Here is a 27,066-nt window from a genome sequence, read left to right on the forward strand (position 1 = left end):
TCCTGTTTTCAAAGAATCGATTAGTCAATATGAGTTTGAAGTTAGAGGTAACATACAACTTCCCTGTTCATACGTAGCGTTTCCTCTGGCAACAGATGTTAAGTGGATGAAAGATTCAAATACCATCACAAATTGTGTCTCAACAGATACCTCAGCAACTTTTATCGCCGATGGTTCAGTGAGTCATACTACCTCCTTAGAATGTGACCTGACAGGTAGTCAGAACGTAATGTCCTTACTAGATCCCAAGTTAGTGATTTCTAATGCACAGATTAGTGATGCAGGTGATTACAAGTGTTGTGTTACAAATACAGATTCGAAACAATGTGGAAATGACATTTTAGTTGGTTGTAAGTATGTTATCTTTATTGTACATGTAAAAAATACTAAATCAGCTGTGTGATAAAAAGGGGGGATACACATTGTAATTCAATGAACAATAAGCCAATAGTGCAAATCAAAAACATCAAGATAGATGTACAATGTATGATATATACAAAAACATAATCTTTATTGTATATGAAAAAGCGAATTAAATGGCATACTAATAAATGAATAACTTCTATTAGGAGAATGGTTTACCCCAAAATGTTGGAAAGCAAGATAATTGATTAATAGGTTCTCCGTCTTGTCTAATGTGTCTTTAGTCCGACCAAACATTCAAACACTCTAAATACCAATTGAAACCCCATCTGGTAGCCCATTAATCCGACAACCTTTTACTACGGCGTGTCATTAATTCAAATGAAAAACCATTAATCGTTTAACGCATTAGTCCGCCAAAACAACAAGCTAGTAATGCTCCGATATCAAATAGAGGTTTAAAACGTCAAGGAAATTTGAATACATGTGACAAGTATTTTTTTTTTAATTTTTAACAGTACTCTTGCTCGTCCGTTTATCCGTTGCTGAACCGTTAATTTATTTCTAAAGAATAGTTTGAATTAATTTTAAAAATAACTTTTGAACATTAGAAAAGTTTTTAAGGCTACAAAAATGTATGTATGCCTTTTTCGAACATTTTACATGTGTCGTGCCAGAGTTATCACCCTTTATAATGCGAGAAATAACAAAACTTAGGTGTCTGCTCTTACAAGAACCTGATTTTAGTGCAATAAAATGTAATGACCCTCTAGTATATAAAAGTGATACATGACCTGTCTATTGCAAGTTATGTCCCTTAGTAATGTCATTTAAAAAGAGATTTTCTATTTCACTTGAGTATGAGTCGTTTATTTGTATATTAAAGGTTGAGATTGAATTATCAACTCTAATACCATAAGCATACATGTATCGAACTATCTTAGAAAGAATAACTTGTTCAAGAAAATACATTCCACTGGTATATTTAGAAAACTCTAAATAATTTGTCATCTAAATATCAATCGAGTGATGTCTCATTGGGTTTTATGAACTAAGACATAACCTGAGATTAGTAAGAGTAAAAACATATTTTACACTTTGCACTTTATAACAAGTTGTTTTTGTACGGAGGTTTAAGCTCATTTGTCGTTTCATTTTTTTCTATGTTGTCCAATCATAAATGAGGTTACCAGAATGTTGATTTGGGTATCATTGGAATATGATTAAACATTGTGTATAAGTTTCTAAAAAGATGGATAGTGAATTTGGTGTTGAGGGAAAATCTTTCATAATTTCTGATTAATTTATTGACCTTTTTTATAGACCTTGGCCGATTTAGAGCTTGGCATGTAGACATGCAGACTATATATACTTTGTGGGGTTTTTTGTCGTTAGATTGTTGTCTCATTTACATGTATTCGGAGTAAATAACAGAACTATATGTCGATTTTAGTAAGTCTTCTTTGTAAGGTATGAAATGTTAAGTGTTAACTTCCAAATATCAATGAACAAAATTAACATTCCCTTTTAACTTCTCATTTTAAATATACAGTTAAATTTTTTTTTTTTTTTTTTTTTTTGACAATTGGGCTCTTTAACAAATGTTTTGTCCAACCAATGGATTATCGGACTAATGGGTTATTGTACAAGATATTGTCGGACAAATGAATAGTCAGATAATTGGCTTAAACGCATAAACAGAACAGTCAAAATGGTCTTATCGAACTTTAACTGAGAATGTTGCAACTTTATTACCCATATGCAACTATTTCAGTCATAATTAGGTTCGATAACTCTGTATTTTACTGGTTTAATTAGGATTGTGTAAAATTTACTGGTTACCCGTGTGATGAATGATTTAGAAAATTGAAAAAATATAGACATTTCACATCAGTTAAAATCCATTCGAGGTTATCTTTTATTAATTTAAAATAATATCATTAAACAATTTCATTAAGAATCGGACAAAACTAATCTACATAGGTCTTGTTAAAACTTACACCGTGATTAGGTGCCATGTTTGATTTCTTTAATCACGTCAGTGTTATGACTTAATATCTCCGTAATCTAGCTATGTATGAGGGTATTTTTAGAAAGACAATTACAAGTCAAACTTAATTGCAATATAAACACTGAAATTAAATCGAATTATTTGCATGGAAGAAATTAAAGTCTAACATCGTCTACATTTGAAAATTAATTGGTCGACATTTTTTTCGTAACTTCGAAATTTTATCAAAACAAACAAAATGAATCCACTTTCTCAAAACAAACAAAATGAATCCACTTTCTAAAAACGAAACAATGTTTGATTCAATGCTGCTTTAAGGTAAGACAATGACTGACAATGTATGCAACAATTAGTTATTTGATTTCCATCGAAAAAATCCTACATTATATCTTTTCATAAGTCGAGTTACGATGTCAATGTAAGTCATGTAAACAGTGCACGATCGATGCATATACATCTTTATTTTGTGTGCGAGAGACTGTTTCTTATGAATATATTAAAGTGAAGGTGAAAAAAGTAATTTCTTAAAAACAAAAAGACACACTTGAAATATTTCAAATAAAACATGTATAACTTTTTAATTAATAACTAAATGAATACATGCCATGTCGTTGTTTACTTTCAACAGCGGTCGCCATTTTCAAAATATTGCTAACGAATGCCAAAATGTGAACTTTTCATTCGAATTTTGAAGCAAAACGTTAATTACCTAAACTGGTTTTGTCTTCGATGTCTTTAAAATAAATGTATTGTCGACCATTTTAGGGGTTGGAAGGATATTACTCACAATAAATAAGTTGAGAAAATTGAATATTTAAGAAGGTCCCATTGCAATTTTATCGAGTTTTAACGAAGAAGTTAACGGAGGCTGTGTGATTATGGCACCTCAATTTTCAAAGTTAATTTGAAGCAAGAAGTCATACTTCTGAACTGAAACTTAGAACATATTTAATTGTAAATAAGAAAATTATTAAAAACGCGGGGTTGAAAGGTAAAATACACAATGTAACAAAAAAGTTATGATCGTTTAATTTTCATTGATAAAACGATCGGCCATTAATGATATACAACTGAATTGAAAAAGTCACATGATGACCGCGATAGTTGGATATGCATCACAAAATGAACTTGAAATGTATCCTAAAATGAGAATTTAAATCATATAACAACCGAAGTGTGTACAACTGAACGGATGTTTCCCTAGGGACCACCGCCACCAACAATCAATCAATCAAATAGAGAGTCGTCCTTCGGATTTTTAATCTAAATTATATTTGTTAAAACTAATCAAAGATACCAAGTTCTCAAGACACGTGTTTCGTCTACTTAAGTCTCCTCAATGGCACAGGATCGTATCAGTACGGAGGCTAGTTAGTATCAGGGTGTTGTTTTGAACGACCTATAACGACTTAGCTAACTTGTTATAACGACTTAGCTAGCTTATAACAATTTAGCTAACTAACTCGTTAAAACAACTTAGCTAACTCGTTAAAACGACTTAGTAACTCGTTATCACAACTTAGCTAACTCGTTATAACAACTTAGCTAACTTGTTATAACGACTTAGCTACTTTCTCAATTCCAGGACTTAACTATACCCCCTAATATCTTGGTCTTGATATATTTTCGATTGTCTTCTTATTTATAGATTTCTAAATTTCGACTAAGTGCACATTAATTAGAAAAAGAAGTTGAAAGATGTACAATTGCAAAAAAGAAATTGAAGATGAAATACATTTTTTACATAAATGTCCTAAATACATCGAAGAGCACAAGCAATTTCTAAATAATTTAGAACTTTATAAGGGTGTCAAATTTGAAGACATTTACTGATAAATCTAAATTGATTAATTTGTCTTGATGAATTGTTCAAACGGAAGAGGTAAATCACAGAAGCCTATTTTTGGTTCGCTTAATTTTATTAGCAGTGGAACAAGGAACTTTTAATAAGGGGAGAAGGAAGGAGCCAAATCTCATAGTATACTATTTTTTAAGAAGAAGGAGATAGTCAGTAAAAGTCAACGGGTCAGCAAAATAACACAAAAGATTAACATGCATAGGCATCTATTGACTTTTTACGAAACTGTATACTGAAAATTCAAAGAACATTGTTTGGCATGCTTAAATAATAGTGCTAACATTGAGGGGCGTAGAGAGACAGTATTAGGTTAATTTCAATATGATCAATGCATATTTGGCGTTGCTAAAAGCACAGTTGCAGTTTAAAAGGTGATTTCATAACAATGTGCAATAAGCACAGAAAAAAAGTCTTTTTCTCCGTTTTTAATTCGGTGGATTTGAATTGAAAATAACGAGGCCAAAAAGACATTTAACAATATTTTGTACAAAAATAATAACTTTGTGTAATTCCGATTTCAATACACATGATAATTATAAACAAATTGGCTTATACATATCGTCTTATAAGTTATACTTTATAGAATGAAAAAATCGACAATAAAAATTACCTTGATCAAGATTATTTTGTTTAAAAATTGAAAACAACACGTTATGAATTACATGCGTCCGAAGCGTCCGAAGCGCCGTTCTGGATTGACCTTCATCAGGAACGCCCAAAGCCGAATATTTGAAAGCCAAGAATGTATAAGAACCGAAACAGTTGAAGAGCTATATGACCAAAAAGGACCTTAAAAGTAGCCAAATCCATCTAAGGTCAACTTTAACTGAGGGAGTTGAAACCTTATTTTCTTTTAATTTTAAAACTTATTAACGGATAATTTTAATTTTAGAAAGGTTTGTTATAAATCATGTAAGTACTACTGAGCTGATGATACCCTCGGGGACTGATAGTCCACCAGCAGAGGTATCGACCCAGTGCTGTAAAAAAATGAAAACAACACGTTATAAATTGCATGCGTCTTTAAATCCTTAAAACAGTCAAGTCTGAATTTAACTATAAAATTTTGGGAGTATCTGATTTTATCTTTGTGGTATCATTACAGATAAGCCTAATGTAGCGGTGATAACAGACCCGATTGAAGCACTTTATCTGACACAACATACCATAAAATGTACTGTAAAAGCCTTTCCTGATATTACTGCCGTAGAATGGAATATTACAACCGAGACTGGAACAAAAATCTTTTCATCTGATGTAAACAACTTAGAAAAATATTTTGGATTTTCAGAAACTTTTCTGTCACTAGATATCTTAGATTTTACGGACACGGGCCAGTATATATGTACAGCTGAAAACATCTTTGGGAAAACGTCAAGTACTGTAGTTATACAAGTGTATGGAAGTGAGTATTTTTGTTTGTCAAAAGAATAGTGAGTGCGTGAGCGTGAGTCTTTATTTTATTTAGGATAATGTATTATTTTAGTTTTGCTGACTGCTTCGTCTTCTCATTACAGAATTACTAACGAAAATGATTTGAAATTGCGGTTCTTTTACTGGATAAACATACTTAACACTTGTCCCTCAGATTGGCTCAGAGATTAATTTTTGATGTTTTATTTCAGTTTCACTGACAGTTTCATCTACTAATTACAAAATTGTTTACGGCGATGATGTTGAATTGGAATGTAATATTACTGGTAGGCCAGACATTACCAAAGTAACTTGGAGTATGCAAAAAGAGACTGAGGAACATCAAATTGATATGACGAACATATTGAAATATAACGGATCAACGTTGTCAGAACCATCTCTAATGATATATAATGTGACATTTGAAGATGATGGGATTTACTTTTGTGAAGCAGGGAATAGTTACGAGAATAAAACAAGTCTGGAAGTCAAACTTACAGTTACTAGTGGTAATTATTGCTTATACTTGAGGATCTGGATGGGGTTACAGAATAGAGAATAAAGGACAAAACGTGCAGAATAAAGAGCAAAAAGTATAAAGAATAGAGAAAAATAGGCCAAAAAATAAAATATAGCGGTTAATAGGGTACTCAAATATAAAGAATAGAGAATAATAGGCAAAATTTATAAAGAATAGAGAAAAATGGCTTAAAAAAATTAAAGAATACAGAATTGAAGGACCCTCCTCATCCAGACCCTCATACTTCTCTTGACATTGCCGTAAAATACGAAAATGTCTCAAAATTCAAAAATGAATCATCTGAAAAATGATGTTAATGACTAATTTCTTAATGTTACTGTTTTAAGGAAATATTTACGCATTCGACTGTGCATGATTTATGTTGCCATGACGAAACAAGCAATTTTTAAGTTTAGTCTGTATATGATAATATATCATGATGTGTTATCAAGTCATGTTACTTTTATTATTCTTCCCTTAGTTTATTTATTTTGTATTCAAAATTATTTATTTTGTAAAAATATTTCCTTTCTCTATTGGTACTGTACAGGTATACCTAACAACAAAATTATTTTCATTTACCTGTGTTTAAAGTTATTGCAAATGGATGGTATTTTTGTTCGAGCATATTGTTTTTCTTTAATTGTTTAACATTTCTTACCGATATAACATGTTACTTTTATTATTCTTCCCTTAGTTTATTTATTTTGTATTTACATTGTGTCATAGGTCAAATTTGTTTGTTCAGTGTATGTTCAATGGTGTTAATATGTCCTTTGATTGAGTTAAGCTATTTCAGTTGATATTTTATAGTGTGTCTTTCTATGTTGTGATGTTACACTATTGTTTCAGAAAAAGGGTGAAGGTTTGGTACCATTAAAACGTTTAAACCCGCTGCATTTGTTTGCACCTGTCCTAAGTCAGGAATCTGATGTTCAGTAGTTGTCGTTTGTTGATGTGGTTCATAAGTGTTTCTCGTTTCTCGTTTTTTATATAGATTAGACCGTTGGTTTTCCCGTTTGAATGGTATTACACTAGTAATTTTTGGGGCCCTTTATAGCTTACTGTTCGGTGTGATCCAAGGCTCCGTGTTGAAGACCGTACTGTGACCTATAATGGTTTACTTTTATAAATTTTGACTTGGATGGAGAGTTGTCTCATTGGCACTCATACCACATCTTCTTATATCTATGTGATCGTTTGCTATTCAATCAAGTTGTCAAGTTTCCATGATACCCTCTTACAATGACAACATGCAATTACAAAAGCATAGAGAGTCTTTTTTTATATTTTGCATTTTTCGGACATTCTTATTCATAAACATTTTGAAGGTCATTTATTTAAATATTCCGTCATCAACTGGCATTTCGTGGTAAAGTGTTGTCCGTCTGCCGCAGGGCACAAAACTATCGCGCGCTAACTTAATAACGACGAGTGCCATTAGTTGAGCTGGAACTTCTTGGTTTGTTCAGATTTATATTTCTAGTTCTTCAGTTTTTTTGTCTAATGTAATGTGGAATGTGGAATGTCGTTTTTCTTTTATTTTCTTTTTACCATTATGTTGTCTTTCTTTCATCAACTTCTCACTTATGTTATATTTGATTATTGAGAAATATCATTTGTTTTACTTTCATTCTTTTATTTACAGATCCAACTTTGTCGCCTACTACACCTCAAAATGCTGAAACTACATTTCCTTCAATGACGTCCACTACAACTCAAAATCCTGGAACTACATCTCCTTCAACGACGTCCACTACAACTCAAAATCCTGGAATTACATCTCATTCAACGACGTCCACTACAACCCAAAATCCTGGAACTACATCTCCTTCAACGACGTCCACTACAACCCAAAATCCTGGAACTACATCTCCTTCAACGACGTCCACTACAACTCAAAATCCTGGAACTACATCTCCTTCAACGAGGTCCACTATAACTCAAAATCCTGGAACTACATCTCCTTCAACGACGTCCACTACAACTCAAAATCCTGGAACTACATCTCCTTCAACGACATCCACTACAACTCAAAATCCTGGAATTACATCTCATTCAATGACGTCCACTACAACCCAAAATCCTGGAACTACATCTCCTTCAACGACGTCCACTACAACCCCAAATCCTGGAACTACATCTCCTTCAACGACGTCCACTACAACTCAAAATCCTGGAACTACATTTCCGTCAACGACGTCCACTACAACTCAAAATCCTGGAACTACATCTCCTTCAACGACGTCCACTACAACCCAATATCCTGGAACTACATCTCCTTCAACGACGTCCACTACAACCCAAAATCCTGGAACTACATCTCCTTCAACGACGTCCACTACAACTCAAAATCCTGGAACTACATCTCCTCCAACGACGTCCACTACAACTCAAAATCCTGGAACTCCTTCAACGACGTCCACTACAACCCAATATCCTGGAACTACATCTCCTTCAACGACGTCCACTACAACCCAAAATCCTGGAACTACATCTCCTTCAACGACGTCCACTGCAACTCAAAATCCTGGAATTACACCTGCACCAACGACGCTAACTACACCAACAACGACTACAAAACCGGGTAAGTAGTTATTTTAATCTTTGTTTTTCTTTTTAGTACGTTTATGGTTAATTAAAATTTTTATAAATACTTTAATTTGTTTACGGTAAAAATAAGAGGGCCGGGAATGAACATATTCAAGTTTCATATAAAAGGAAAGAAAGTGAAGTAATATATCTTTCATCAAGAGGCGCCGACGCTTCATCCAAAGTGTCCAACAGCACTTGCATTAGTATGACTTTAAACTTATACAATTTACGTGCATCTAGCATACAAACTTTTAATCCTGGTATATATGATGAGCTTATTTACAGTCAATTATTTAAGAGAAAATGCATAAGTTTTTATATTGAATTGCATGATTAAAACAGTAGGCCAAAAAGTATTTAGGATTTCTAACAATGATCGTATCTACAGAGATTATTATTATTATTATTATTATTGATATGGTTATTAGACGTCTCTGGGATGTATAAATTTAGCATGTGACATGCTCCAATACATTTATTTGCTTTTAAACATAATAGCAGATTGCGACCGAAACATCGTGTTTAGCAGGGTTTTTTTTATGGAAATATTATATTTAAGTCTTAACAATAGGCAATTCTTACAACACCTAGGATTTTATCTGGAACAAAAGTTTTGCGTAGCCTAAAGGAAAAATGTAGAATTAGTTCATTTATTTATTTATTTATTTTATTTATTTATAGATTATTTATTCTTTAGATAAACAAGATGTTACCTCTTTTACCTCGCTTTATTAAATGTGGCGTTTGTTGGAACTGAGTATGAACAATATGTTCCATTGCAATGATGAGGATCAAGTCCTTTTCAAAATACGGGTTACTCTATCGTCCGTGTACATTCACGCCAACCATTTTTCATTTTAAGATGAAAAATAGATTTTGCAAATTGCTCTGCAACTTTTAAAGGTAGTTGGTTTGTAAAATGTAACAAAAATCCATTGAAGTCACTTTCGAAAAACCATTTTCTCTATGAGATTTGAAAATTGTTATTTTCATGAAATTATATTTTTGATTTCACGAAGATATTGAAAGTTTGTGTTAAAAATGATTTTATTTTGTCAAAAGTTTAAATATATTAAAAGATTTGTAGTTGATTGTTTTAGAAAACAAAACATATTTCAATCTCATTCTTAAAAGCAAATAATGAAAATGCTGACCTTTAGCATTTTTCAATTTCACTTACAATATTGAAAAATGAAAAATGCTCTAACGTGGAGCATTTTTTCAATTCAACTTACAATATTGAAAAATGAAAAATGCTCTAGTGTGGAGCATTTTTCAATTTGAGTTCAAATATTGAAAAATGAAAAATGCTCCAACGTGGAGCATTTTTCAATTTGACGTTTGATATTGAAAAATGAAAAATGCTCCAATTTTTTCATTTTTCATTTTGCTGTGCAATATTCAAATTTGAAAAATTTTCATTATTGAAATGTCTAATAATGAGAACGAAATGTAATTTGTTTCAATATAGGCGTTTTAAATGTTTAAATTGTTGACACTTTTTATTCAATGTTTTACTATTTCCGTTTTCTTTTTTCTTGTGTTAAGCGCAATATCTTGAAGATCTTTTTAAGGTGTGTGTGTGTGTGAACTATGTGTAGTATCAACAAATTCCGAACAAGAATGGTACACTGACAAATACGATAATGACCACAAAAAATCATTCTATATCTAGCTGTCTTTGTAGCTACATGTTTATATCTATCTTTCGATCTATCAATCTGTCATTCATTGTTTCTATCTATCTGTCTATCTATCTGACTTTTGTTTATCTTTGTCTTTTCTTTCTTTGAATTGTCGGGGTTGAAATCTTTAATTTAGTTCTCTCGAAGTGAAGAAGTCACTTGCTTACATACATGTACATGTTGTAAGAATGGAAGAACTTTTAGACCATCGATGTTTGATTCAACAAATGATACTTGACGGAAGAACACACCAAGACATTTCTCAACACTTGACTTCTTTAGGAATCAAGCATGTATCAGCGCGAACAATAAGCCGTTTTTGTTCTGAAAATGGAATTACTAGGCGATGCGGAGTAGACGAAGGAGCATTAAACCATATCGTGGCTAAATGTGTAAAACATGTTAGAAAAGAAGGGAAAATATTAGAATATAAGATATTACCCATGTCAGTTTCTGTACATGTTCAAGGATGAGGGTTCGCGGGTGGAGTGGGGTTGGGAGGGATGGGTGTAGATGTTATATTATTCTGATCACTGCGCTAGTATTTGTTTTCAAATTTGTATTTTTCTGCATTGTACAGTATTTCCTAATTTTGAATCTGTTTAATGCAAACTTGTTTTTCCCAAGCTTATAATATTCACAATTCTCTGTCGCAGAATATCAAATAAGCATCATCTTATAAAAGAAAATATGAAAGTAACTTGCATGCATGTATGTGTGGTAAATGTATATTTCGAAGGACGAATGACTTCTTATTTTTGTTTTTACCGAAAAAAAATGTAGCAAAGAATATATCATAATTATGTGAATAGTATTTCAACAAACATAAAACAGTTCCAATGAAGTTCTGTTTTATGTACATTTTATTACCCTTTATTCGATATGATTTTACATCTTTAGTATGTGAAAGCAAAACGAGTATTATAGGACAAATATGTCGACACAAAAAATGGGTCTCAGTCAGTGACAATCTTCTTTTGAAATAAAAAAAAAGTAAAAAAAAAAAAAAACAGATCGACACAGATCGACACAAACGTATTCCGAACCATATACATCATGTACATGGAACATATACTAGTAGTTACATTTAAAATATGATGTGCGCATAGTGTGTGTTATTTTCAGGTTGGACCCACAAAAGGTCTGAAAATGATGACAGGCCATTTATCAAGCAAAGGAATCAACGTGTCTGAGGCTGGAGTTGGTAAAGCATCGGATCCAGAACTTTTCATAAAGGAAAGGGGGGGCACTGACTGACCTAAGGGAGGCCGCTCCAGTCATGCTTCAGTGATTCCCTATATAATCGCCCCAGCCCCCCCCCCCCCATCTCACCCCCACCCCCCTCCCCCCCTGGATCCGCATATGAGCAGGTATAGGAAATGATTCATTTCACAATCATATGCTGGGTTTGACTTAAGTTTGTGATGATTCAAACCTCTTGTTCCTTCTTCTCTGATGGTTAAGTGATGAAACTCCGGCGTTCATAACACTCTCCAAATCACACAATATTTTTAAGATGTAACATGTAAACCAATACAATACAATACAATACAATACAATACAATACAATACAATACAATACAATACAATACAATACAATACAATACAAAGTTTTTTTATTGCTAATTATGACGCCCAATAATTTGAGCAGTACAATTAAGTTCAATTTCATACAAGTGATTACATATTGATTACATTGATTATTTAAAAATTAAACAAAATCAAGTCTTTTTCACCAGAATAATTTCTACAGGAATAATATACATGATATATATTGTTTTACAATATAATATACTAGTAGATGGACTAACTACCGGTGACTAAACTGTATCTAGAATTAAATTTCTCTCTTTGAATAAAGTACACAATAATAAACTTACTTTTTAAATTAAAACATTATCCTTAGATGACATTAACCATATTAATAATCATTTATTTAAGGGCTTTAAAAGTTATTTATATATTCAGATCTTTTATTTTCTAAAACTGGACACTGAAGAAGAAAATGAATTTCATCTTCAACTTCAGTGCTGCATAATTTACATAATCTATCCTCTACTCGAAGCCCCTGATTTCAGATTTATTGATTTGTTTTATTTTACTTCCTCATTTATTCCTTTTAAATTGAAATATGAATGCTACCTTTTATAGTTTTATTAGGACATTCATCTACATGTAGGTCACCAACGGAAATACATAGTGTTTCAACTTCTGCAATTTTACACCCTCTCCCCCTCTCCCACCCCAAACTATTTGATTGATTGAAGTTTTTCATCCTACATTCCTTTTGCTTTGGTGACTGTTACCATGATCGGTCATGGATTTTGCGTTTTATTCGGGACATAAAACATCTCTTTTGAATAGCCTTAATTTTTGTTTGCTAGTCAAAAGAAAGGTAAATAAAAGTTGATATTTTAAAATAGATAAATCTTTTGTCATTGTACAAGTTTCGTGTGTGTGTGTGTGTGTGTGTGTGTGTAAAAATCGTCTTGTAGTGAGTCGTGTCGCTTTCTTCTTATATATCATTATCTTGGTATCGTTCTTTACTACTCCCAAATGGCATGACAGGGACTTGAACCCTACAAACATTCTAAAACAGTAACTTTCTTTTTCTGTACCAGTCTACTAGTATCCCAAGCTATTAATTTGTATGAATGTATTACAGTTGTGGTTCTTATTCCATTTGCTGTCAGTCATAACTTATTTTTTCATCGTTTTATTAAAATCTTGACCCTGTTTTTTCCCGTTTCTTTTATTGTTTCGATTTTTGGGTTTCCTATAATGATGATGATAACAAACTAAAAGTTATAATTAGTTTATTTCGCTTCCTCTACCTAGTATATGTTTAGCAACCAACAATCAATCAATCCAGCTCTTAATTATTTGTAACAAACGTATATAATGGTCCTTTTTTTATAATTATTATTTTTCTGCAGGGAACGATGTTTTGGAATATTGTTTCATATCATTTTGTAATACGCTTACGGAAATATAATTGTGCAAGGTTTAACTTAATGTAAATGGCAGAAAGTTCATATACTTGGTAGCATAACAGTCATTACTCTCCTTTTTATGTGACAATATTTAAGAGTTATGGAACTTTAACCATTGTAGGGTAAAATCAACTGTTTCATACTAATTACTTTCCCCTGAATTATAAATAAAAATCAAACTTTCCTTTCTGTTGTCAGAATAGGAACGAGAATTGGACAAAAAGACAACAACCCGAACCCAAAAAGCAAAAAACAGCCCAAGGCCACTAGTGGGTCTTCAATACAGCGAGAAAATCCGGAAGTCGTGCTCCAGTTGGACCCTTTACACCAATGTGTACAAGTTCATCGAAAATGGACGTCACATTAAATTCCGAAACATATTAATAAACGTAAATAAAAAAAATATATATACAAAACGAACTAAGGCTACCAGCTTCTTCTTTTTTATTCTATTATAGTACTTAACTTATTTATAAGTAGTTTGTGCAAGCGAATGTACTTCCAGTGTGACTTTCAAAAATAACTTGATAGTTGCTTCAGGTATATCATACTTTTCAAACGATTCGGAAGTTGACATAATATATGTATAGAGACACCTGTCTTCTGTTGAATACAATATAAGTGCTTCGCAAGAGACTTTTGATTATGTGTTTAGTTGGGTTGTTATTTCGCTGCCGTGTAAGCGACATCTTTTTCGGTTCATATCAGTATATATCAAATCGTCGTGTTGCGATGTAATAGATAAAAGGTATGAAGAGAATTATAAAGCCATAGTTTTAATAGAGATTCTGCTGAGAATACCAACTTACAGAAAAAAATTGATAAAAAAATTAACTGTCGATATATTTGATACATAATTGATTTATAATCGTACAGGTGTCGATAATAAAATTACAGTAATTTTTTTTTGTCAAAAACCATTGCAATTGTACTGACTGATTTTGTAGGCACAGACACATGATGGTTTATAGGTTGTTATTCTCTTAAAACTAACTATCACAAACTTCGAGCACGCTTGTATCTGTACTATGTGTTTAACCTTTTTTATAACTTGTTTCTTGGTTTTTATACGCCCGTCTAAGACGAGAAATATTATGGTATACCGTTGTCCGTCCGTCCGTCCGTCGTCCACACTTCGGACAATTAATAAAAAACGCTTCCACCAACTTTTATAATACTTTGTTGAATCGTTTATATCTATTGACGTAAGCTTCCTTTCGATTTTTATAAATTTAAAATTTTTCGTTTCCATGTTATGAAATGTTATCCTTAAAAAAGGGGGGATTTTCCAGTTTTAGGACAATAATTCAAAAATGCTTCCATCAACTTTAATGAAACTTGGGTGAATTGTTTATATCTATTGACGTATGCTACCTTTCTATTTTTATAAATTTCAGATTTTACGTTTCCGTGTCATATATTTTTATGCTTAAAAAAGGGGGGATTTTCCAGTTTTCGGACAATCACTCATAAACACTTTCACAAAATTTTATGAAACTTTGGTGAATTGTTTATATCTGTTGACTTAAGCTACATTTTTTTGTACCTTTCATTTTTTATAAATTTCAGATTTTACGTTTTTCAGTTATGAATTTTTATATTGAAAAAAAGGGAATTTTTCCAGTTTTTGAACAATAACTCAAAAACACTTTTACCAACTTTTATGAAACATTTACATTTTTGGAGTTATGCAGTCTTATTCGTAAAAAAATGAGGCTTTTTTTCAGTTTTTCGGATAATAAATCAAAAATGCTTTCAGCAATTTATGATGAAACTATGGTGACTAGTTTATATCTATTAAACTAAGTACCCTTTTGTTTTTTTTATACAATTTCTGATTTGATGTTGTACAGTTGTGGAATTTTTTCTTCTTACGCTAATCACGTTTTCATAACGACAATACATGCACGATTTATCCGATTGCAACACGATCTTAACACGCTTCTTCTGCGATTATAGAACACTCTTACATCGATCAGTCTACGACCTTTCCACTTTCATACAGTGATCTAACTACGCTCTCGTCAATAACGTCAACATCATGTTCCATACAGATACTGTTCCATTTAATTCCTTCTAAATGTCATTAATACGTAGAATTCTCGAAAACAACACAGGCATACCACCAAAATATACCAGAACTAGTGGACATGATGGTAGGAATAGAGGTAGAATCAGAGGAGCCTCTGATACGAATACTGATCCAGTAGACATGTCGGATCAACCAATCTAAACTGAGTCACAATGCGTTGGCTGATCCATCGAGATCAAATGACGATATTTTATTGAACAATAGAGGAAATGGTATAGATGTGTCAAGCATGGTTGTGGTCATCAGACTTTGACCAAATTTCATGGTTCCGTGGTCAAAGTTAAGTTTTTGATATTTGGTCTTTTTTTCTAACACTATATGCAATATGTCATCTTTATTTGGTGTATGGAAATATTTAATGATGTGCATGTCAGTCTGGCAGGTTTTATTTAGCCTTGACCTCATTTTCACTGTTCATTGCTCAGTGTTCAGTTTTTTAGTTTTGGTCTGATTTTCTTAAACTATAAGCAATAGGTTAACTATATTTGCTGTATGGAAGAATTGTTAGCTGTACACTTCTGCCTGCCATGGTTCAGATCCTTGACCTTAATTTTATGGTTCATTAGTCAGTGTTTAGTTTTCTCGGTTAAGTCTGTTTCTTAGAAACTATTAGCAATAGGTCAACTATACTTAGTGATTTATTGTAAGGTGTAGATGTATTTCTTGTTTTGTTTATATGACCTTGACCTCATTTTCTTGGACCATGTTAAGTTTATGTGATAGTTGTAGTAAAGCTTTATATTTAGGACTATCAACATAGAGGGTGGGCAGGACCTTTTTCGGGCCGTCGGGATCGGGTGTTTTTAAGCTCGGGATTTCGGGATTGACCCTTTCGGGATCCGGGATTTCTTTTTTCAAATTCCGAAATGTCGGGATTTAATTTATATACGCCCGTCAAAATTTTGACGGGACGTATTATGGTATACAAATGTCTCATCCAAATAAACTTAATACAGTTTTTCCTTATGATGGTCAAACGATCTGTATACTTTTTGGTGAAAATAAGATTAAAACTTTTTGAGTTACAGGACTTTGTAACTAAAACAGGGGTGTGTTTTTTTTTTCACATGTCGCGCCGTATCTCAAAAACTATTTATGATACTTGCTTAAAACTTCACACACATCTTAGTTATATTAATCTTAAGATCTGTATAATTTTTGGTGATGATTCAAAATTTTATTTTTGAGTTATTGAGTATTTTGTAAAAAAGGGGGATGGGGTTTTTAACATGTCTCGCCATATCTCAAAATCGATTTATGATTATTGCTTAAAACTTTACACACTTATTAGTTATATTAATCTTAAAATCTGTATACTTTTTGGTTTTTATTCAAAATTTTATTTTAGGAATATTGAGTTTTTTGTAAAAAAAAAAGGGGGGAGGGGGCTTTCACATGTCACGCTGTTTCTCAAAAACGATTTATGATAATTGCTTAAAACTTTACACACTTCTTAGTTATATTAATCTCAAGATCTGTACAATATTTGGTGATGATTCATAATTTATTTTTGAGTTATTGAGTATTTTGTAAAAAAGGGGGATAGGGTTTTTAACATGTCTCGCCATATCTCAAAATCGATGTTTGCATGATTATTGCTTAAAAACTACACACTTATTAGTTATATTAATCTTAATATCTGTATACTTTTTGGTTTTGATTTTAAATTTTGTTTTAGAAATATTGAGTTTTTTGTAAAAAAAAAAGGGGGGGGGGGGGCTTTCACATGTCACGCTGTATCTCCAAAACAATTTATGATTATTGCTCAAGACTTTACACACTTCTAAGTTATATTTATCTTAAGATCTGTATACTTTTTGGTGGTGATTAAAAATTTTGGTTTAGAGTTATTATTGAGTTTTTTGTTAAAAAAGGTGGGTTTTCATATGTCACGCTGTATCTAAGAAACTATTTATGATTATTGCACACAAGACGAAGGGCGTATCATGCGCTCATGGCGCAGCTGTTTTTTTTTTAATTTGGGACCTCGGGATTTCATGTTTTTAAGCCCGGGATTTCGGGATCAGGACCCATCCGACCCCCTCAACATAATATCAATGATAAGTAAAGAAGGCGAGACATTTCAGCGTTCGCACTCTAGTCGTAATTTGAAAAATTTTAAATAATTTGATTAAAACATTTATCGATGTTGCCTCTTTGTTGATACTATTATATTTTTTGTAGCTCGTCCGCTCTCATTTTATATTCGTTATGTAAAAAGAAAGTCACAACTGTTTTGTTTTTTAACAGGGATCACGAAACTTTAATCCTGTTCCATATCAGGCTGATAATTTTGGGCATAAAATTCATCTTGATCAAAATGAATATTGCAAGTATCCCTCGAAGTGGGATATAGAGAGGGGGTGATGTTGAGGTTACAAAAAGGGGATGTTGGATATAGGATTATAAAAATTGGGGTAATGAAATCAAGGGGACAACAAAGGTGGGATCTGGAGAAAAAAAAAGAGAAGTTTAGGAAAAGGCGCACACCGAGTCACTCCGACCTCATTCACGTTAATGAAATAAAATTCCATCTGTAATGTCGGAATAAGATTTAAGTGTTGTTCAGACATAATAATTTTGTACCTTCTATTTTTTTTTAAACAGACAATACCCTTTTCTAAAATTGACAATGGAAATGGGGAATGTGTCAAAGAGACAACAACCCAACCATAGAACAGAAAACAGCAGAAGGTCACCAATAGGTCTTCAATGCAGCGAGAAACTCCCGCACCCGGAGGCGTCCTTCAACTTGCCCCTAAACAAATTTATATATACTAGTTCAGTGATAATGGACGCCATACTAAACAAATTAAACACAAAAAAACTAAAATTAAAAATAATACAAGACTAATAAAGGCCAGAGGCTCCTGACTTGGGACAAGCGCAAACATGCGGTGGGGTTAAACATGTTTTTTGAGATCTCAACCCTCCCCTATACCTCTAGCCAATGTAGAAAAGTAAACGAATAACAATACGCACAGTAAAATTCAGTTCAAGAGAAGTCCGAGTCCGATGTCAGAAGAGGTAACAAAAGAAAATAACAACAGACTACTAGCAGTTACTGACATGCCAGCTCCAGACCACAATTAAACTGATTGAAAGATTATGACTTCATCATAGGAATATCAGGCAACTCCCGGTAAGGTTTCAGTATTAAACAATCATAAAATATTTAAGAGAAGAACATAACCCGTGTCATGCCAACAACTGGTTTTTAAATAAATGTGTTTAATTCCGATGTAAAGACCCTTTAAGTGAATCAATATTAAAGCCAAAATATGCAATCTTTAATGACCTGACAACAGTATCGTAACTATAGCCCTTCTTAATAAGTCTGTTTAAAGGTTTTGTTATCTTCTAATGTTCTTTGTTGTCGTTTGTTGATGTGGTTCATAAGTGTTTCTCGTTCTGTATATAGTTTAGACCGTTGTTTTTCTCGTTTGAATAGTTTTACACTAGTCATTTTGGGTGCACTTTATAGCTTACTGTTCGGTGTGAACCAAGACTCTGTGTTGAAGACCGTACTTTGACCTATAATGGTTTTTATTTAAAAAATTGTGACTTAGAAGGCGAGCTGTCTCATTGGCACTCATACCACATCTTCTTATATCTAGAGAAACGTAAACTAGCATCACATTTGAAGTTCATTTTTAACTGAAATGCCACCTCACATTCATTCCAAATAATAGAAAATCTGTCTCAAAATGAACAAAGTATTCAGCAATATCAATGTTGACAACATCAAACCTATTATGACTATACATTTACCAAAAAAACTATACTATAAAGATAAAAGACCACATGAACAATTATACACCTTAATCTTCAAAACTTGTCTCCTAAAGACAGTCGTAACTAATTCCACCAAGCACTGACTCAAATGTCTGCTTCATTCCTGATTAGTTTTCCCAAAATAACGTATTTCAGTTAAAAACAGAAAAATTGCTGTAAAATTCAACATCCAACTCACTGGACCAAAATGTAGCACGAGTAATTTTGATTGAGATTCGGAGATGTGGACCACAGCTTGTTCTAGTTGTAAACAGAGACGATGGATGCCAAATGTTAAAGCACTATTGGTATCTAAATAGCTAAGTAAATAAAAACCAAAAACAATGAAAATTATATAATTTTATCTAGTTAAGAAATGGAGCATTCAATGACTTCCAAAATAAGCCGTATTTAGATGGAATATGGCATATTCATCAACCTTTTTCAGGGAGACTGGGAAAAGAACAGCTTTCCTATGTGTTGTTTTTATCTTTACACCTTTTCTAGGTTGTCACCGAGGGTATCACCAAGCCCGTAGCCAGTGCATGAAAGTACGAAATTTTATGTTAAAAAAATTTCCTGTTTCAATATTTTTTTATTTACTTTACATTCAGGTCAACTCTCTCGGCTTCGGGTAAACTATTTAGTCGTTGAGAACTTAGGGCACATTGTTATTGCTTTCAACTATGCATAATCCTTTGGATAGCCACAACAAATACGTGTATTTAAAAGCAGACATAGTTATGCTTTGATCTACACACAGGCAAATTGCTCAGATCTTATATTCAATGTACATTAACTTTTAAAAGAAGTTTAACGATGCAAATACTAAACTTGAGAGTAAAAATAAATATCTTTATTAATGAATTCAACATACCAATATCTATTTGATTTAACAGATATATAGAGAATATTTAGTTAACCTGGATGTAAATAACAAAATAGGGAAATATAAAATTCATGGTTTTAAACAAGGGAAATAACAATTGCATAACAATCCTGCGCCGCATCAAATAATTTTGCTGATGCGTTGTTGTTCTATCTTTTCGGGGTAAGGTAATAAATGTGTATATACGGGTTCACACATACACACATGTGTATTATATTTAAAGCATAAAAACAAAACTTCTAAAGTGTTAACAATGAATGAAAAAATAATTTGATTATATATTTTTCAATATCTTTGGAACATTTTTCATTTTGTCAAACGATTACAAAAATTGAAAAATGCTCCACACAAAAACATTTTTATTTTTGAGAAAATTTTCTGAAGACGAAAATTCAACCAATACGGGACATTTTTCTTTTTTCAATATTTAAAGGTAAATTGAAAAATGCTCCACGTTGGAGTATTTTTCATTTTTCAATTTTTTAAGGCAAATTGAAAAATGCTTAAGGTTAGCAATTTCAATATTTTGTTCTTTAGAAGGAGATTGAAATGTGTTTTTTTTCTTAAACAATCAAATTCGAATGTTTTAACTTATTCAAACTGTTGATAAGATTTAATCTTTTTAAGACAAACTTATTATTACTTTTTATATTATCCTCGTGAAATCAAATAATGTAATCTCATGAAAATTACAAATTTCAAATCTCATAACGAAAATGATTTTTCAGAAGTGACTTCAATAGATTTTTGTTACATTTATCAAACCAATTAACTTTAACATTTGTAGCGTATTTTGCAAAATCTATTTTGTCAGCTTAAAATGAAAAATGTTTGGCGTAAATATACACGGTCTGTCTATTATCCACGTTTGCAAAAGCTTAATATAACGTGGACAAGACAACCCGGTTAGTTTGCCTTTTTATAAATTTTAAAATTATATTTTGCAGAGGCGATTGCATGCCAATGTCCATGCAGCTCTCTTGGAATTGGGGCAAGGCAAGATTTATCTAACTATACAATAGATGAACTTCTCGAAAAGTTGGCTCCTCAACTGGCAAAAATGGAGAAAGAATTATCCATTGACAAATCCAACTTATCGGCGACGATTAATAAAAGGATAAGTGCAAAAGATGAGAGAAAGTCTTCTCAATCCATTGGCATTCTTGGAATAGTCTTCATTGTTTCCGTCATATTGGGCGTCGTTATAATAGATTTGATGTCAGCTGTGAAGTTGATAAAACCTGAATTGAAAAAAGGAAAAACTGATACTTCAAAACCAGAAGAACGTTCAGAATAGATGATATCATTTGATGGATCATATAAATCTGACTCCATGTTTCAAGTTTTATAATATATTCTATAATTAAAGACAGACAAATTTTGATTGATTTTTCAAGAACGATCAGTGAATATAGACTTTTTGGAATATACCTTGCAGATTATTTCATTAGGTGGTTAAAAGTTCCCCCACTTGTTGTTGAAACTAAATTTGTCTGTCTTTAATTATAGAATTGCATGCTGTGTGTTTTTTTTTTATAATTTATACTAAATTATTATAATCACATTTTGCATGAACAGCGGAAGCGCTTCTAGCAAAAAATGTGATCGTCACTTGCATTCATTTATTACAATTTAAAAAAAAAATCAAACACAGCATTTAAGTATATTTTTTGCAGATCCTTAAAATAAACTATGTGAATGTAATAATCATTTCGAAATCATAAAGTAAAACTAAACACAAACTTCCATAATCATTATCTATGCATACCATTGGATAATAATTTATTTGCGATTTTAAGAATTATCATATGCACAAGGTACACGAACAATGTGTGAACATTATTTTGGCTAATTAAGTGATGGAGCTTTTTTTTATATACTATTATCCTGGGTTGCATTCGTATACCTAAATTGCAATCATTATTTGAATGCAAGTGACGTACTCGATTCGTTTTTTTAGGCAATAAACGATGAACATTTATGTCAACATTACGTACAAGGTTATAGTTTTAATAATTTAGAATGTTCACTAATTTAACGATGTCATTTTGCATCGTCAATATATACTGATAAAGGATAATTGTTATCTGTAATATCTTTTAACTTTATGTGTTGTTGTACACTTTTTAGGCGTTTTTAAATTTACAATCATATGACCTTCATTAAAAGTTTATCTCCAAAATTATTAAGTTTATTTTAATGAGGTCCGCTTTTCTTTTTTTATTATTTATACATACCATTCTCAATAACATGTATTTAAGAAGTGTAAAAGTGTTGACCGTGCACACATTTTAGAATGAAACGCTTCCGCAGTTTTTATGTTATTTACCTGTGCAATTTTTTGTAGAAGCACGTGTCGTCACGAATGTAACATTTCATTTTGATATGAAGGTTAAATTTTGAATGACGCGCGATTGTTGTTAGCCAAGCAAACTAACGAATTCTTGTGAAACATACATGTAATGTAATTTTTTCCAAGTGCAGTTTTGGTATAATGACACAAGGTGAACATCCAAATTGTTTACCCGATATGGCCTGTCTTCCCGAGGGCTTTATGAAACGTAATTGTATATCATAATTAAGTTTTGATTCAAGAACTTTAACTAGAATTTATACCAGTGCTAAAATTATGAAAGTTTATAAAACTTGAGCCAAGGGAACAGTTGTTTACACATCTTTGCACAATAGTTTGTGGTGTTGATAACAAAAATGATAGCGTTGATAGTACCTATTATATATGAGAAAAAAATGATGATTAGTCCCCTATTTTCATGAGGCAACTCATTCTGATAAAGGATTTTTTATCCGAAATATTTATTGATTTTTGGTGGTGTTGTATCCTTTTAAAACGTATATCATTACTATTTATTTTATAGATTCGATAATATTAATTGTACACACTTATATGAATGGTTTCAATCGCTTGTTTTATTGTGTGTGCTTCCTACTTCACGATCATAAAGTTTATCGTGCACTGTTAACAACATTCGAGCAATAAGTCTAAACTTTTAAATTGAAAAGTTAGGAAGAGTGCCCAGTTGTATATTTTTGTGTGGAGCATCGAAAGAAATAATACATACTGGTGTAAACATAACAATACATGTTCCTGTGTTATCCATTTTTATCTTATTTTTTTATCTTTGTAACAAGCTCAACATGAAGTTTAGTGGAGATTAAACGATGTGCCTATATGTATTTTCAATTGAGTTCTACTGTATCAATTTAAAAAAAAACTCACCATGTTTTAAAAGGTGACGAACATATGTATTTCAAATTGGAGTCTACGGATGATTTTTGACATGAGAAACAATGTATAATATTATGTCCTACATAGATATCAGTTTTCGCTGAAATACGAGCTCTCCGAATTTAAGGAGTTTGGGAGATATTTTGAAAACAGAGGATGACGAAGTAATTGTGAGACCAGAGATTTATTAAGGATACATGTTCTATGTGAATATCTTTCATTGTTATCCAAACACGTTGAAAATTTTTTTTTGGTGTTAGGTAGATATTTCCATTGTGCATCAGGCTACTTATTCTGACGAAGGATATTTTTTATTCGAAATATTTATTGTATTTGGTGGTGTTGTACCCTTTTTAGACGTACATTATTACTATTCATTCTATAATATTAATTGTACACACCTATATGAATGGTTTTAATTGCTTGTTTTATTATGTGCGCTTACTATTTCACGATCTTGATAATTACTATAGAGACCATCAAGTTTATCATGCACTGTTAACAACCTTCAAACAATAAATCTAAACTATTAAACTGAAATATCAGAAAGAGTGCCCAGTTGTACATTTTTGTTTAGTGCATCGAAAGAAATTATAAAATTTGGTGTAAACGTTCCTTGGTTATCCACTTTTATTCTAATTTCTAATTTTTAGTTTTTTTTACAAGCTCAATACGACATTTAGTGCAGATTAAACGAAGTGCCTATTTGTATCTGCCAATGAGTTTTACTGAATCAATTTAAAATTAAACTCACCATGTTTTTGAAAGATGGACAACAGATGTATTGCAAATTGGAGTCTATGGATAAATTTTGACTTGAGAAACAATGCATAAAATATCTCCTACCTTAATATCATATTTCGCTGAAATACCAGAACTCTGAATGTTAAAGCATTTTGGAGGCCATTTTAAAAACGGCGACAGAAGAAATAATGTTGACACCAAAAATTTATCCAGGATATCATGTTCTAAAAGTGTCTAGCAATCCTTCTCATACTTTTAAATTGTGGGTTCATAAAATCATTTTCTCAACATTTGGTTTTTTTTTAAGAATTTTTATTCAATAATAATATGATTTTCCTATTTTCACTATTATATGAAATCCACAGCTACATATAATGCACAACAACTGTATACAAAAATTATCCACGTGATCCCAACAATTCCGAGTTTTTTCCATTTACAATAATTGTTCACGGACCGCAGACGGACGGACGGATGGACAAATTGATAGCTGTAGGGCTCTTGCGAGGCACTTTTTAATGCATTTTCTTACAAACTCACAATTCAATTTACTCACATCAGAACAATCGATTCATATGTTTATAGAACTTTGTCCTGGCATTGTCAACATCAGAAATTTAAATCATATACTTACAAGTATTTGTTAGTAAAAAATCATCAAAAATGCCAAGTTATACAGACATAGCCAAGCAATATTAAAGTTATGCATATTAGAGGACTTTCAGATTTACATGGAAACATCTCTGCAGTCAGAATGAGCAAATTAATAGCTTTAAATAGAATAATCTTAGAATTGAATGCCAGGGGTTTCAGCATGCAAACCGGTTTCTTTTAGAAAAACAATATATACGTTGTTCTATAAGTAGATTTTCCTTGGATTTGCATTTGAGTACATTTTTGTACTTTTAAATTGATTTTGTTTTCATTTTGAGGATTACCCTGTACAACGAGAACGCGTTTTTTGACTTAGATTTTCGTGCTTGCATTTTCTTATGTTGGCGTTGTTTGTTGTGTTTTTTGCAATTTTATGTGAGTTTAACAAAAAATGGATTTTGAGGATTTGTTTTGAATTAGTAAGATTTCATAATCGCATTGATATTTATTTATTTATGTATTAATCTTTATGTAATGATTATCTAATTAAGCTTGTGCGTGTTTTATGTACTGATCTAGGATGTTTTTTTTTCATATTTATTGATAGTCAATGTGATGTGAAAGTAACTAATCTATTGAGATTTGGGATCAATTCTTTTTTAGGGTATTAATTATGTGTGTTCCTATGTTTGGTATAAGTCAATGGGACAAAAACGCAACGATATAAATAACCGATAATAATAAACATCTAGAGGTCAACGTCTATTCTACCATCTTTCTTCAGATGTCTATACACATGGCAAGCTCTAGGTTGTCCCGTGTAAAAAAACGTTAACATATCAAAAATATACTGTTAAAGATTTGCAATTAATACCAAAATCTTCTTTGACCAAAAAACATGCTGATAATGATATCACATAACAAAGAGAGGGGCTTCGGTGGCCGAGTGGTCTAAGTAGTTCAACTACTGTATCACTAGCCTGTCAACACTGGGTTTTGGAATCTTGCACATGGCAGGTACATTCAACTCAAATCTTACTTGACTAGGATTGTCAGTTTTCTTGCCGAAGACCGGCGATTTTGTCCTGGGATTTCGGCTTCCTCCACCAAAGAAAACTGAACGCCATGAAATAGCCATTAGTGCTGAAAGTGGCGTAAAACAACAAAGGATAATAAGTTTAATCAATCGTAACAAAAAGTGGATAAAACCTTTATTCAGACGTTTCTATCTTGCGTAGTCCCTTAGTCGGTTCTACGGACTCTCACAACAAATATTATACAATGTTGTTTATATTGCTGTACTTTTGAGTTTCCATCCATTAGGTTATTTAAAGTGGAATATATAAATAAAATGCTTCTGATGACATCAGTTAAGGCCTCGGAGGGCGAGTGGTCTAAGTAAAGTAGTTCATCTACATCAGGCCTTGGTGGGCGAGTGATATAAGTAAAGTAGTTCATCTACATCAGGCCTTGGTGGGCGAGTGGTCTAAGTAAAGTAGTTCATCTACATCAGGCCTTGGTGGGCGAGTGGTCTTAGTAAAGTCATCTACATTGATCACTAGTTGGTCAACTCTGAGGGTTTGAGTTTGAATCTCGTTCATGGCGCGGTGTGTTCGATTCTGATCTTTTTTTACCAGGATAGCCAGTTGTTCTGCCGAAGTTCGGTGGTTTTCTCCGTTTATTTCGGCTTCCTGTGCCATTAAAAACTGGCCACCATGCTATAGCCAACGTCGATGAAAGTGGCATTAAATTCCAACCAACAAACAAACTGAATTCATTGTAAGGATAATTGGGATAAGCCAGCTTCCAACAATGTCAATAATATATTCTCTAAATATCATTACAATTATAGTTACAGAGAATGACATGCAAAATAGAAATGAAAGTTAACATTGTTAGGTAGATGCTAGTAAACATACGTGTAGTATTAAAAAGGTGCAATATGAAAACAACATAATAATGTCGTTTATCAAGGATGACCGATTTTTTTTTCGTCTATTTTTTTTAGAAGAGAAACTTTCAATTGTAAAACATTTAAGTGACATGAATGACATCGGAGCTGCAGTGTTGTCAGAAGTAACAAGTTTTCTTCAATCACGTTAATGCTATGCTTATGTATTTTTTGGTGATGTTTGTAATAAAATTGCTTAATTATTTCAGCTTAACTATTTCACTTTATTTAACTTGAGATATAGACCGCTAGACGTTAAGCATCAACCAATCAACACTTTTAAGCTAATCTCTGAATGTGAATAATTCCTGTCAATTGCTTTTTGTAACTTTCTCAT

At 32.1% G+C, this 27,066-nt stretch overlaps 1 protein-coding gene across 1 annotated transcript; it reads left to right on the forward strand.

Moving 5' to 3' along the window:
* LOC127724283 (mucin-3A-like) lies at positions 1-26,932 on the forward strand. The gene is made up of 5 exons (XM_052231207.1): positions 1-350; positions 5,338-5,637; positions 5,858-6,154; positions 7,814-8,752; positions 21,141-26,932. The coding sequence occupies exons 1-5, from the start codon at positions 107-109 to the stop codon at positions 21,488-21,490; spliced, it is 2,130 nt and encodes a 709-aa protein (XP_052087167.1). The 5' UTR covers positions 1-106; the 3' UTR covers positions 21,491-26,932.
* The last annotated feature ends 134 nt before the right edge of the window (positions 26,933-27,066 follow it).

This window comes from Mytilus californianus, unplaced genomic scaffold, assembly GCF_021869535.1.
Source record: "Mytilus californianus isolate M0D057914Y unplaced genomic scaffold, xbMytCali1.0.p SCAF_14, whole genome shotgun sequence".
Classification (NCBI taxonomy): Eukaryota; Metazoa; Mollusca; class Bivalvia; order Mytilida; family Mytilidae; genus Mytilus; species Mytilus californianus.

Excerpts from the sequence above, each read along its gene's own strand:
- LOC127724283 (XM_052231207.1), top strand. The coding sequence starts at position 107 with ATGAAAGATTCAAATACCATCACAAATTGTGTCTCAACAGATACCTCA. Across the intron at positions 6,155-7,813 it reads CAAACTTACAGTTACTAGTG|ATCCAACTTTGTCGCCTACT; the intron begins GTAATTATTGCT and ends TTTTATTTACAG. Across the intron at positions 8,753-21,140 it reads AACAACGACTACAAAACCGG|AGGCGATTGCATGCCAATGT; the intron begins GTAAGTAGTTAT and ends TATATTTTGCAG.